This window comes from Anoplopoma fimbria, chromosome 6, assembly GCF_027596085.1.
Source record: "Anoplopoma fimbria isolate UVic2021 breed Golden Eagle Sablefish chromosome 6, Afim_UVic_2022, whole genome shotgun sequence".
Taxonomy (NCBI): Eukaryota; Metazoa; Chordata; class Actinopteri; order Perciformes; family Anoplopomatidae; genus Anoplopoma; species Anoplopoma fimbria.
Window position 1 is genome coordinate 6948949 of NC_072454.1, and position 13673 is coordinate 6962621.

Below are 13673 nucleotides of genomic sequence, written 5' to 3' on the forward strand. Positions count from 1 at the left end.
GTTGCCTTATAAGTATTAGTATCCACTTAACAGAGAAGCATTTCACTCTTAAGGTGTTAAATGGCAATATGTATTTTTTTACCAAAATTGTTGGATACCAGCGTGTCACCTTTGGCCTCCTTTTCACATCCTGTTTTATATCTTGATTTTTTGTGTGTTACTTCCTAGGTGAAGCCAGTGGATTAGAAGATGAAGAGAAAAGGAGGCTTCACTTTCATCTCCAGGAGAAGTCGTCACAGATTGCCCAACTAGAGAAACGAGTGAGAGACCTGCAGAAGGTGGCAGAGCTCGGCTCACAGAGCTGCTCCTTGGTGCTCGAGGAGGGGAGTTCACGTGAGAGAGAGCAGCTGCAGGTAAGAACCCTGGGGAAATGATCACACGGGGGAGGACCAGCAGGAGGTGTTCAATGCCCACACATCAGTACCCTGTTTATTCTTAGTAGAACCAGTTTTTAGTTAAGGGCAAGCTGAGCGTAATTGGCATTATCTCTTACAATATTCGCTTTGGGGTTTGCTTTTTCTGGAGAAAAATCTATTAACTTCCAAAATTCCCCTTCTAGTGGTCATGCAGCTCTGGTAATTCATTCTGCCATAGGCTATTGTATGTTTGTGCGCTCACGTAATCATAGATTCATGGAGGTAAACATGTAACCTGTTGCCAAGCTAGTCCTCGTAACCCCCAGGCTGTTACTGACCTACATAGTATTAGCCTGATGTTTGTTATGCTGTGCATGTACAGTATGTCAAGGGCTTACTCGTGTAGCTTATTTGGAACAACTAACTTAATCAGACACTTATTATTTTGTAATTCATTCCCATGCATGCTGAATTGTGATGCGTTCAAGCTCTATTTTGTTTTCGGCTAGAAACTGGAATAAATGCAGTTGTTTGAAGGAGATGTTTTTAGCAGACATACAAATGATATAATAGACAGGGAATAATGACCTGTTTAACTTCCTAACACTAACTCTAAATTGCTTTAATACAATTAAAACTACTAATGCCAAGATGTTTTTGAATCAAGCAAGTATTTAAATACCAATACAATAATTTATTACAATAATTGTTTTTATGAAAATTATCACTCTAGATGACCAGGATAATTTAAAAGGCTATCATTTAGAATCTTGTATTTTGCTGTTTATGCTGACTTGTGGTCAAAAACATTATTCTAGAGCGATTAATTATAGTTATTAGCAAAAATGGCAAAATTAGGAAACAGCAGGTCTGACTTTTAAGAAATCTGAATCTCTGCTGATTACTGGTTTCACCAGGAAAACAAGAAATGAAATGAAATTATCAAATGAATGAAGAGCTTCTCAACAGCTGTTTTTCTTTTTTCTTCTATCATGGCACTGATATAATTAAGGACATGGTTAAGAGTAATGTAGGGTTTATTATTTATTTCCAATGTAATTAACAGTTAATGAGTTAAAACATGCAATCAAAACAACAATTATGAGTGTCCTTTTTTTTATTGAAATGCTTTAATCCACAGCAAGACATATTAATCTCTATTTCTGTGACACTTTTCCCGCCCTTGTTAAGTTTATTCAATGCTGTTTAATCATAAAATATGAATTAATCATGACTCCTATCACTCAGGAGGCGTTGGCTGCCCTTGAGAAGGAAAAGAGGGGCAGTGAAGACACCCTCGCTGCTTTGGAGTACCAGACTATGGGAAGAGAGGAGGCACTGGCATCCTTGGAGAAAGAAAGTAAAGCAAAGAAGGAGGCCCTTGCCACACTCAGTGAGCTGAAGCGAAGCAAAGAGGAGGTCTTAGCATCCCTCAAAGAAGAGAGAGAAAGCAACAAGAAAGCCATGGCAGCCCTTGAAGCTGAAAGGAGAGCCAAGGAGGATGCCATGGCAGCCCACTCAGAAGAGAAGCAAGGCAAAATGGACATAGCTGCTGCTCTTGGTCAGGAGAGGAGCAGCAAAGAGGAGGCTCAGTCTGTTCTGGAGGTGGAGAGGAAGGAAAACAACAGGCTGGTTGAGGAGAGAGAAAAGAGGCAACAGGAGAGTGAAGCACTTCGACAAGAAGTCAGAGAGCTGACTGCCAGACTGGAAGCCTCAGAGCGCCAGGTGGGTCTTGAAATAATGGTTATTTGTGTTTAATTAAATGGTCATGGTGCTAAATGACTAAACTTGAGTGATATTTTTGGAAATTACCACAGGTGACCAGCAAGACGAAGCGAGCTGAACAAGTGTTAGTCCAGCTACAAACTGCTCAGACGCATCTGGACAAACACTCCCAGGAGATCCTGGAGAAAACTTCCCAGATCAACACCCTGACGCAGGAGGTTCAAAGCCTGAAACAGGACTTGCAGACTTCAGCAACATCATCTGAGGAGGTCGATGATCAGCTGAGAGCGGAAGTGTTGGAGCTGAGGAAGAATCTGGCTGAGGAAAAGGAGAAAAATCAGAGCAAGGACAAACAAATGCTGGAGCTGGAGGAACAGCTGCGACAGACGAAAGAACAGTTGGCCCACAAACAGCAGATCTCTGACCAGCAGCTGCAACAGGTTACAGAGGAGCAGAATCAACTGGAAGCTGCTTCAAAACAGCAGGTTGAAGAACTAAGAAAGAAGCTTCAGGAGCAAGAAGAGATATCGCAGCAAACACTGGATGAACTCCGGTCCAAGCTCGAGTGCCAAGAAAGTGCTTCCAAAGAAGAAGTAAAACAGCTGAGAGCAAAACTTGAAGAACCAACTCAGGCCTCGGAGAAGCTGGCAGAGGAGCTGAACGAGAAGCTGCGGGAACAAGAAGTGACATCACAACAGCAGTTGGAGGAGTTAAAGCACAGACTTGGTGAACAAAAAGAAACCTCCGGCAAGCTTGTGGATGATCTCAGGCTGAAGCTCAGTGAGCAGGAGCAAACTGCAGAGCTGCTCAAGGTCGAATTAGAAGAAGCTAAGTTAAAAGGTTCAAACAATTCTTCTAGCTCTGCTGCTGAAGAGGATTTCAAGAGGTTGAACTCTGATCTCCAGACTGAGATTTCATCCCTGAATTCAAAGGTTATCAAAATGGAGGAAACTCGCAGCAAAACTGAAGCGCCGCTAGCCTCTTCGGAATCTGAAAGAATGCTAAAAGAAAACAACAAACAGATGGAAGAGAAGCTGGCAGAGGCAGAGAAAGTGTCTGCAGAGCTGCAGAACAAGCTGCTGGAAAAAGAAGCACGGGTAACAACCCTGCAGAAGAGCCTGAAGGAAGCACAGGAGCAGCGGGAGGAGCAGGAGAACCAGGCAGTCCAGGAGGCTCGGCGCAGGGAGGTGGAAAGGCGCAGGGAGCTGCTGGCTGTGGCGCACGAGGCCATCGCTCAGAAGGACGAAGAGCTGGAGAAGAAAGCCGAGGAGATCAAAAGGTAAACCATCAGTTCCTGTGCATGTCAGGGCGGGAAATGACATTTTCCAAAGATTGGACTCTATTCATAACTGTTGATGGGTAACTTACATTTTCCTTTAAAAATACTGAAACTGGCTCTACTCACTTTGTAATGTAAAAAACATAGTTTCTACATAATGACATTTTGGGTTATGCTTCCAATTTGTCATCTAATCAAATCTCAGCATCCCTGTGCTTGGAGCATTCTGGTGAATGTTCAACTTGACCCCTTGATTTTTTTTTTTTGACTTTATTTTTTTCATCTGTATCCCAGGACTAACAGTTTATTCACGGATACAAATGATTAACTTTATATTAGCTTTCGTGGTTAAGGTAAACCCAACGATGAGACTATTACCTTAATGAATTAAATTTAAGTTGGAAATCAATTCTTGTCTAGTTTAGAACTTGCTGTAAATCTCTGAGGGTAGGATTATCCGCTGAATTCCCTCTTAACTTAACAAAACTTTGTCCGGGTCATTGTATATGTCTGAAATATTAAAGGCAGATTTTTTGCTTTTATGTATTTTTGTTTAACCTGCTTCCAAACCAAAAAAACAAAACGTGAAATGCTGCCTAAAATTTTAAGAAAGCATAAATTACACACCTTCATGATTCTTGATGACTTTGTTAATCCTTGTATACCAACTGTCCATCGCCAATATTCTTGATGAGACGATAAAACTTTGAGACAGAGTAGGGAGATGAGACTCATCAACCAAATATGTTTATTTAACCTTTTTTTGTCAGTCAAAGATATCTGTTCAAAAGTAATTGAAATGGTTACCCATTATCTGTTTAATATTTGACATCAAAATCATCTTCAGAACGTCTAGTAAAGTTGAAAATAGCAAAGATGATGAATAAGAAATAGTGTTGCTCCTCAATTAGCATTTTTATTTTTTTTCTAATGCTAGCATTTTGGCATAAAAATATGTTAAATATCTAAATGCCATACTCCTGTCAGAAAGTATTTCGTCCTGGAGTTGTTTATCCTCCCCTGTCTAAGATAATTCCCCCTGAGATCCAGAGAAAACTAATGTACGTCTTGTGTCTCTGTACTAAACTCTATTATTCTGTCATTGTGAAAACATTTTCTCCTTATTACCTTGCCTGTCATCTCTCCAGCAGAACATTGGGTCCAGGGAGAGCTGCATTAATCCATCCATCCACCCACTGTATGAAACAGCAATGGTGTTGTCCTGGACCACATTGTACTGTCCTGTCTTGTTTAAAGAATCGGTTGCAGTTCATTGTTATCTCGTCTCCCTCTCTCCCAGACTAAAAGAAAACGCCAAGCAGGACTCGGACAAAGTCAAGAGCCTCAGCCTCGACCTTCAGAGGAAGGAGGACGACACTTCGGACCTCCGAGAGAAACTAGCCGACTACAAGAAGCAGATGCAGCAGGTCCAGAAGGAGGTACATGCGTTTCTGTCCCTAACAAATTAAACCAAAAGCATGTCTTTGAAACAAAGTCAGTAAGTCCTTTGCCAAAAGTTGGCATTTTAAAGCATTTACGAATAAATGTCACGCTTCAGAGTCACCAGCTTCTGAGACAAAAATAGATCCAGTGTGTAAAGAAAGGACAGCGGAGACGAGAGCCTCTACGGAGGACACACTCCGTTTATTTATTAGATTCAACTTTTTTTATGTTTTTTAAAGTTGTACTATTGTAAACATTTTCATCCATGCTTGAAAAGATGAACAGTGATCAAGATAAGTTAAATTAAGGGAAACTTTAACACAAACATCGGATCAATGGATATTAATAAGACACTGATATAAACAGCAGATAGCTTTTATTACATTTTTCTATAATGGCATTTTTTTTTTTTTCCTGAAGATCTCTGCCATGAGAGAAGAGGAAAAGCTTTTAAAGCAAAAGCTGGCCGACATGGAGAAAGCCAAGAAGCAGCTCCAGTGTGACGTTGCCTCCAGAGACCGAACCATTCAGCAACTCAAAGTGGTAAAATAATCCGTCCCTTTGGCATTTACCAGAACAAATCTATGAAGGTTAGAAACTCTTGTTGCCCTGGAAGAGCAGCACCCTCTCTCTGTTGTGTGCCAGGATGCAATCAAATGTATTTTACTTCGGCTTCCTCCATACTGTTTTATTGATGTGCCATCTTAATGTTCACCTCATTTCTCCGTCTCCTTCCCTCCTCTAGGAGCAATCATCTGAGACCAAGTCCGACCAGACGCTCTACCAGAAGGCCTGTAAAGGTAAACAATATGTGTCTTTGTTTGTGCTTCATAAAAGAAAAACATTTAGTCATGTTTGTGGAAAGGTGACTGCCATTTAAATCTCCCTGCCCACTCTTTTAAAAGGCTACAACAAATGATTATTGTTATTTTTTTTTTTCAGATTAATAATTTGGTTTTAAACAATTTAAGAAAAAAGTAAAGAATTCTCAAAATGTCCAAGAGCTGAAGATGACATCTTCAGATTGCTTGTTTTGTCTGACCAACGGATCAAAACCGAATGATACACACTTGTAAACTTGTCACAGCCTTCATTGTTACAAATCCTCAAGTATGGCTGTCCTGGTGCTCGTTCGGTTGATTATGGCGTTCTCACGTGTAAACCTGCACCTTTTGTGTTATTTTTGCTTTTTAGAGCTTGAAGCCAAGGAGCGTGTGATGGAGGACATGCGTTTAGCTCTGACGGAGCAGGAGGAGACGCAGGACCAGATGGAGCAGGTCTTGGAGGAGAAACTTAATACCATCCAGGAAATCTCTAGTGGTGAGGATTTTGAAAAATCAAAGAAAGAACATGAAAAGAAAACAGGGGCATAGCGAAAGGAATATGGATTTTATTGTTTTGAAAAGAGTTTGGCCTCTGGACAGCTTAGTCTAATCCTCTTATGCTTGAAAGCTGCAGAGAAACCAGAATGTTCATGAAAGAGATGAAATAAAACTGGTCTCGGTACTGACACTAGAGTAAATTTGTATTTCCTCACAGTAATGACACATTTAAATTGTGTACCAAAGTAAGTTCAGTTTGTAAATCAGCGTTTAGTCACTATGAGGTCGAAAAGAGAGGAGGCGGAGTAATGACAAAGTTATATTCCTAAGTTTTATAAAGTTTTACTAAAATGACTTTAGTTTCTTTGAATGCAAGTACTAATTTTGTTTTCAACTCTATTCTTAAGTGTCTTGTTTTCTGGTTTTAACCGTTACAGAGGTGGAGAAATTGAAAGCGATGTTGTTGCAGCAGGACCGTCGTGGAAAAGACACACACAATCAAGTTGACGGCCAATCAGATGACATCAAACTGGCCAAACAGGAAACAGCCCAAGCTCAGGAAAGCTTGAAGGTAGTAATGAAGGAAAGGTTCTCAAAATGTTTTTTTTTTTTTACATGGTTGGAACAGAAATGTGTTTTCAGAAATGCAACTTGAGGGAAGTAAACATTAAAAAGGTTAACATTCCAATAGGAATATTGATGATTATAGATAATTAGATCATCCCTGTTGAAAATTTGATAGATCAAGACTATTTTATTGATGTGTGTCTGTGAAGATTCTCAGTTATTCACATAGTTCTTAGAACCGTATTTGTACATCCCCTCTATGCATTTCTACCTTGCAGTACTTAAAACAGTACAGAACAAAAAACATTTTTTTCTCTAACAAGGAATTACAGTAAAAAAAGACAACTCACCCTGATCACATATATGTTCTGAGGTTCTTTAATAAGAACTAGGAAGACTGATGTCTGTTGTCAGATCAGTGAAGCTTATCTTGATGTAGACAATTGTAGCGGGTACCAACCTTTTTGTTGATAGAGGCAATTTATCAGGGTTTTCACCTTAAAAGTGTTCCAGATACTTAAACTGACATCCTTTTAAAAGAACATTTTGTGTACAGCTGTGTGCAGAGAAACACCAAACCGAACGGAAAAAGTGGCTGGAGGAGAAGCTGTCCCTGATTGGCCAAGCTAAAGAGGCCGAGGACAAAAGGAACCGGGAAATGAGGAAGTTTGCCGATGACAGAGAACGCTACACTCGACAGCAGAGCCAGTTGGTAGGAAAAGGATGATATGCAAACACGTGAAACACCAACTATGTTAGAATTAATCTCAAAGCACAGCTGAGCTGAAGTCCACCAGCAGCTAAAAAAAACCTCCTGTTGAGTCTGACCATTTTAAGCCAATTCTGAAATGTCCCAAAAGGCCACTGTACAGAGGAGAAATCCTTCTGATTCGGGTGACTAAGAAAAGCAAATCCCACATTTTTTAATTCATCAGCATGTTTGTTTTTGTAATGTTTTAATGATCATAATAACCTTGATTCCATTCTAATATTAATATATAAATATATATTTTCCTTTTCCGTATTTCTTTATCTCTCTCACACATACAGTAAAAAAAATATTTCCCCCCACATATATTGTATGTACATTTCCCCTTCTCTTCAGGAGTCCTTGTCATCCCAGCTGGCTGAGAAGGAGCAGATCATGGAGAAGTGGAGGAAGGAGAGAGACACTCTGGTAGCAGCTTTGGAGGTCCAGCTACAGAAGCTTCTCTCCAGCCAAGCAGAGAAAGACAAACTCATCCAACAGCTACAACAAAAAAACACACAGCCACCACAAGAGGTCAGTATAACATAAATTGAATCACATACAGGGACCACGCACCGGAGATGTAAACTGTCAGAATTTCAGTGAAACATCGAAAAATGCAAGACCTGCTTCAGCTAAAGGGGCGATGGAGATGAGGTGGAAGAGAGGAAGGATATCAGTGTCTCACATCTTAGTCAGATAGCATCCCACTTGTGTATACAGTCTTGAGGATTTTAATGGATTATTCAACCTTCAGAAACAAAAACTAAAGATAGTAGCTGCTCTCCTCTATTTGAGACATCCCAGTAGTATGTTTCACCTTCTTACACACTCCAATCAATGATGTCAGAGCAATTCTTTCCCATCTGTCAAACCAAAACACCTGCTGTGAAATCAATGTGGTTTCAGCCAGAGGTGAAACTTTACTGAAAGTTGGGACCACATCAACAGAGTTCTGCCCCATTTCATTCAGTGTTGATTTACACTTTAGAAAGGATTTATTTGGAGAGCAGACCCTTTGATTGCAGAACATCTTTCAGCCAGAAACTTTACCAAAACTGTCACAAACTGGGTTCAAACGCTGCCCTTTTCTTCCTTCCGAAAAGGGCAGCAGATGAAGATAATTAAGAATAACTTGTGATTACTCTCTTTCCTAATTGGTTCTTGTAATGTTACACAACAGATGCGTGTACTTGGTGAAAGACATTCTTCCAGTTTTGTCACACATTTGAGGAGCCTGTTAAGCTTTGGGTCACGAGTTTGACTCGTTCCCTCTTTCTGTCCTCTCAGGTGAATTGCAGGTGGTTTTGTAGGTGTTTCAGCATTGTGCACTTGGAGCTGTATCTCTGTTCCACATACATGACATTTCATTAAAGGGCACTATGCTCTCTCACATTTTTTCCTCACTGAGCTTTTGTTTTGATTTTTACATCCATCTTCCATAACCGCTTATCCAGTTAAGGGTCGCGGGGGTGCTGGAGCCGATCCCAGCTGTCAATGGGCGAAGGCTTGATTTTTACAAAATAATATAATTTCTTTCTTTCATTGTGACCAGACAGCTTCCCCATGAAAACCACAGAACGGACAGTGTGAAGGGCAGGCTGTAACGATTCACCAAAATAAATTGGAAAAAAATTTGGATGAGAAATTGCAGCAAGTTTTATTCAGGCGTCTCTGAAAAAACCCACAAATGATATGAAGGACACTCGATACATGTAACAGAATGGAAAAACCTGTCGCAGCAGTGAAACATTCAAACTGCAGTGCTAGTCACACACAGATTATTGAAAGGAATATTAAAAAAAATTCTTATCAAAAAATAACATTTAAACTTATAGGATCCAGTCATGGCCTTAAAAATCGAATCTAAATTGAATGGATATTTTACACACAACTTGGTTACATTGTCTTGAATTGTTAGCTGCTTAAATGTGTAGTATAAAGAGAAATGTGTATTTTATTCTATACCTCTTATTTAAATGTGGGACTTTTTAATATCATGCAGTCCAAAGCAAAAAAACACCACTAACTGAATGAAGAGTGTTGAACTTTAGTATTTCTTAAGTACCCAACCGTGTTTCGTCTATAGCAACGGGGGTTGGTTAACTAACAAGTACCAAAAGACGACACTGGATGCCCTGTCTGATTACCAGGCCTGTTTGTGTAGTTTTAATGACTCTCTCTAATCCCTAATCCTCTTTGTTGCCCGTTTGTTTTTGGCCTCCCTTTTTTCCTCCTTCCAGCTGGAGTCCATCTTAAGGCTACTTTAGGTCCATTCTCCGAGCCAATGGAGCCGCTGTGTTTTTATTTGGGATTTTCTCAATTTTGTAACGTTGAGGCAAAACGCAACTATTTGTGTTACTTTTTTTGGCAACAAAAAAATATTTATATATTTAGCAAAGTTAATTACTGGAAAAATTACTTTTTTGACTTAATATTAACATTTTCAGAAAGTTATTAAATTGGTGGGTTAATGCGAAGTTCATGTATTTATGGCATCAAAATTACCTTTTGCGTTTAATGCAATGACAAATATTAGAAAATTATAAGCTTCATAAAATGGAATTTTCTCCGTGGCTTGTATTGGTTTAATTTAAATTAGTAACTCTGTACTAATCAGCATCATTTCCCCATCTGAGGAGGGTGAACATTAGTGCTTCGAAACTTTTGGGAACCTTCTGAAGTCTAAATACAGCAGAGTTATCATTTAGTTCATACATTTAAAGACATTTCTTGCCATACATCACTCCTAACCAACACTATATTTTGCTCCACGATCATACTGCTTTCTGTCAACACTAATGCATTTCATGTTTTCAGGGAGAGATGAGGATTAGGAAACAGAGTCATGGTGCATTAGAAGCAATTCCATCATTTGTTTCACGTACCGCACAATCTTGCCAGAGTTTTCCACTGACTGCGTTATCTTGTACATTTGCCTAGGGATATTGGCCACGCTTATATACGTTTCCATGGTTCCACGCCCGCTCAAACTGTTTAGTGGCTTTATTTTTGCTTTTCCCTAAATATGAACTTTCATATTTAGGGAAAAGCTTTGTGTAGAAAAGCAATATTTTATTTTATTTTGTTTGAATACAATATGATTAGAAAGTGTAAAGTAATAACTAGTAAATTGTTCTTATTTGCTGAAAAGTTTCTAATGGAAATTATATTTGTGCATAGTATGCATTTTTTTTATATACTGTTGGAATTTTGAGATGAAAATTACTTTTAATTTGGGGGATTCTTACAGATAAGTAATCCGTTATTAAGTTGAAAATGTCTCATTACGGTTCCTGTAAAGTTTCCATTTTAGGTGTTTTAATCTAATTTTCTATTTTATTAATTGTTTAAAGCTCTGGATAACATGTTGGTTGAAAAGCATAACATTGGAGGGCTGGGAACAGAACACATCCTCACTGTCCATGAACTTCCTGTTACAGAGCGGTGATGATGGCGTCTGCGTGGCAGAGCTGCAGGCTGCTCTGTCTGAAAGGGAGGCTGAGATCTTACAACTGAAACAAGAGCTCAAGGCCATAAAGGAGGATACAGTCACACAGGTTAGTCTCAAAGGAATACTCAGCCTAAATTAAATATTTATTTTTTTACATCTTTTAACCTTAACCTGTGGATTAAAGGATTTGTGGATCTGTATGCAAGAGACCAGAAACTCCAGAAACGGAGGAGGCACTTTAAAATCCATAGGATTATGTTCTTTGTTCTTTTGTAGGTAAAATTCCATTAAATAATGTATTGAATGTATTAACATGTTTTGAATGTTAGACTCAACTATAATCCTTATTCATGTGATTTTAAATTTTGTTTTCTGTCTGTGACAGATTAAAAGCAATGAGAGCCCTGCTACATTGGTTGGAAAACCCCAGTGTGAAACCATTAACAGGAAATCAGGAGGAAGGAGGGACACCAGAGCGTCAGTCAGCAGTCAGGTACGCTCATGAGGTTATATGAATATGGAAAAGATGATTCTGTGGTCTTTTCCATGAATCAAGTCAATGAATCAATACTCATTTTTTCTGAACAGAGCCTGAAAGCATCCTAATGTAACTGAACGAAACCTTCTTCATTGGTCTTTAGCGCGGATTGATTGTTTACGATGTAACATCATCGGAGTTGACAGCTAGAAAAGCATAAATGCCGATGTCCTGACATTGACTATTTTACTGACTATCGGCAGATTATGGTAGTCAATAAAGCTTTATTTCACACTTTGTTGGTTAACGTTAAACTGTGTAGTTAATCCGTTGTTCACATGCGTGCCGAACCGTTAAGTGAGTTAGTTACTGGTCACGTTTTGGTCTGCACAATAACTCAGTCAAATTGTTTTGGAGATATTCCAGTGAGCCAACAGCTGGCCAGACATTAACTCCAGACAAAAGTGAATAATGTGGCCAGTTAACCTCATCATAATGAATATTTGCAACAGAAAGTCATTTCCAATTCCCCCATTCTTTTAAGGCTCAGAAGCATCAGTATATTTTTTTGTTTTTTGTATGCATCAGACAGACGGTTACATCACTTGTCAGCCTTAACCTTTTTGGATGCCATCTTGCTCAGCAACAGTCCACAGGTGTGGATACTTTAGCTTTTGTGGTGGCTCACCTCTACACTTATGTCATCACAGACTGTATTCTCAGACCAAGACACATTTTTCTCTCGAGTGACCAGGAAATGACCTTTAATCTATCTAATTCATGTGTGGTCCCACAGGGCTCAGCTGGCTTTCCGTCAGTGCTAGACTCCTCTGAGATTTCCACAGAGAACGGCAGGATGAGCCGCTTCCCCCGGCCCGAGCTGGAGATCTCCTTCAGCCCTCTGCAGCCAAACCGCATGGCTTTGCGACGCCAGGGAGAGGAGAACTCTGTCACCGTCAAAATTACACGCTCAGCACGCAAGAGGAAGAGCGGAGAGATGGAGAAGGTAAGATCCAATCAAACAAAAGCAGCTTGTCCACCCTTTCATTAGGCGTTAAACTCTTCTTCTTATCCAAAGGTTATTAAAAATGATGAATTAACAATTTCATCACTGAGGAGTTTTAAGTTATGAATCGATTACAACATTCTCATGTCTTTTGCCCATCGTTGATACATTTCCCACTATCTGTGTCCCAAAAATGGTGCACGTGAAATCATCTCACAGTCAGAGATGAGATTGTACACCATGTTCCCCTCTAGGTTTCCTAAAAATAAATCCTCCTTAGATAACTAGAAAACAACTGTGCAACAAGAGCCTCAGAGATTGGCTTTTTCAGTTATTTTCAGCGATGATAGTTACCAATTTGTCACACGTTCTGTGGAAAAAATGTCACTTTGAAACACTGCAGGATGTAACAGTTACTCTTAAGAATGGAGCAACAGCAGTTGTGATTGGTGTTGTTGCTTTTACACCAGGACATGGCCAATTCAAAATGCTTCCCATCAAAATGGTTGCACCGGTTTAAAAACAAAAAGTATATAGTTTGGTTGTCATTGTGTGCAAACAAAATCTTGGTTTTGAATCTAGCAAGAGACCTGAAACAAAAAAAATATCTATTGCATACATATTGTCTTAATGTGGACAGTGATCATTTAATGCTCAACAAAAGCAAATTGTAAACTATGTAGGCAATGTGTGACCAGGTTAAGTTACAAGGTCAACGACCCAATCCCACTGTGCCATTTGGAAATACAGTTAACATCCTGTTAACTGGTCGATTCTATGGATGTTCTGTAAAACCAAATGTAAGTCACACATTGTGTTAAACTAATCCCAGAACAAAGCAAAGTGTTTCTGTGGAAATGAGCAGACAGTGTGACGGACTGTAGAAACGTGAAACTACACTGGAGAGTGAACAGGGTAAAGTCAGTTTTCAGGACACCCTCACTAGAAATTGATTTATTGCAGTGTGGCTGCACTTATGTTAATTTGTTTTTTCTTTCTAATGCAGGGGAGGTAGGCTTTTTTTTGGCCTCCAAAGGCATGTGACAAAACATGAATATACTCATTTGTACTGCATTTGTTCACAAGACGCTACATATTATTATAAATAAGGTCCAGAAAGCAGCACATTCATTTTTCCAAATAAGAAGAAAACCATTGCAGGTCATTTTCATGATCATTTTATTTCATTATTTCATTTGTAAATGCGTATACAGTATAATTAGAAATTAGTAGAGAAAACAATTAAAGACAAATTTAGCAGCCATTCAATTTTCAATATTTTTCATGATAAATTG

The 13673-nt window shown here is 39.2% G+C and overlaps 1 protein-coding gene across 2 annotated transcripts in view; it reads left to right on the top strand.

The window, feature by feature from the left end:
• The window catches only part of kif20ba (kinesin family member 20Ba), a 44383-nt gene that overhangs the window by 10030 nt on the left and 20680 nt on the right, over positions 1–13673 (top strand). For both annotated transcript variants that reach the window (XM_054600498.1, XM_054600499.1), the window contains exons 18-30: positions 169–353; positions 1605–2081; positions 2174–3360; positions 4661–4799; positions 5224–5346; positions 5549–5603; positions 5998–6123; positions 6563–6696; positions 7249–7404; positions 7798–7974; positions 10884–11000; positions 11280–11387; positions 12169–12378. In XM_054600498.1, coding sequence (XP_054456473.1) covers positions 169–353; positions 1605–2081; positions 2174–3360; positions 4661–4799; positions 5224–5346; positions 5549–5603; positions 5998–6123; positions 6563–6696; positions 7249–7404; positions 7798–7974; positions 10884–11000; positions 11280–11387; positions 12169–12378 — 3194 coding nt within the window. The remainder of the gene's footprint in view (positions 1–168; positions 354–1604; positions 2082–2173; positions 3361–4660; positions 4800–5223; positions 5347–5548; positions 5604–5997; positions 6124–6562; positions 6697–7248; positions 7405–7797; positions 7975–10883; positions 11001–11279; positions 11388–12168; positions 12379–13673) is intronic.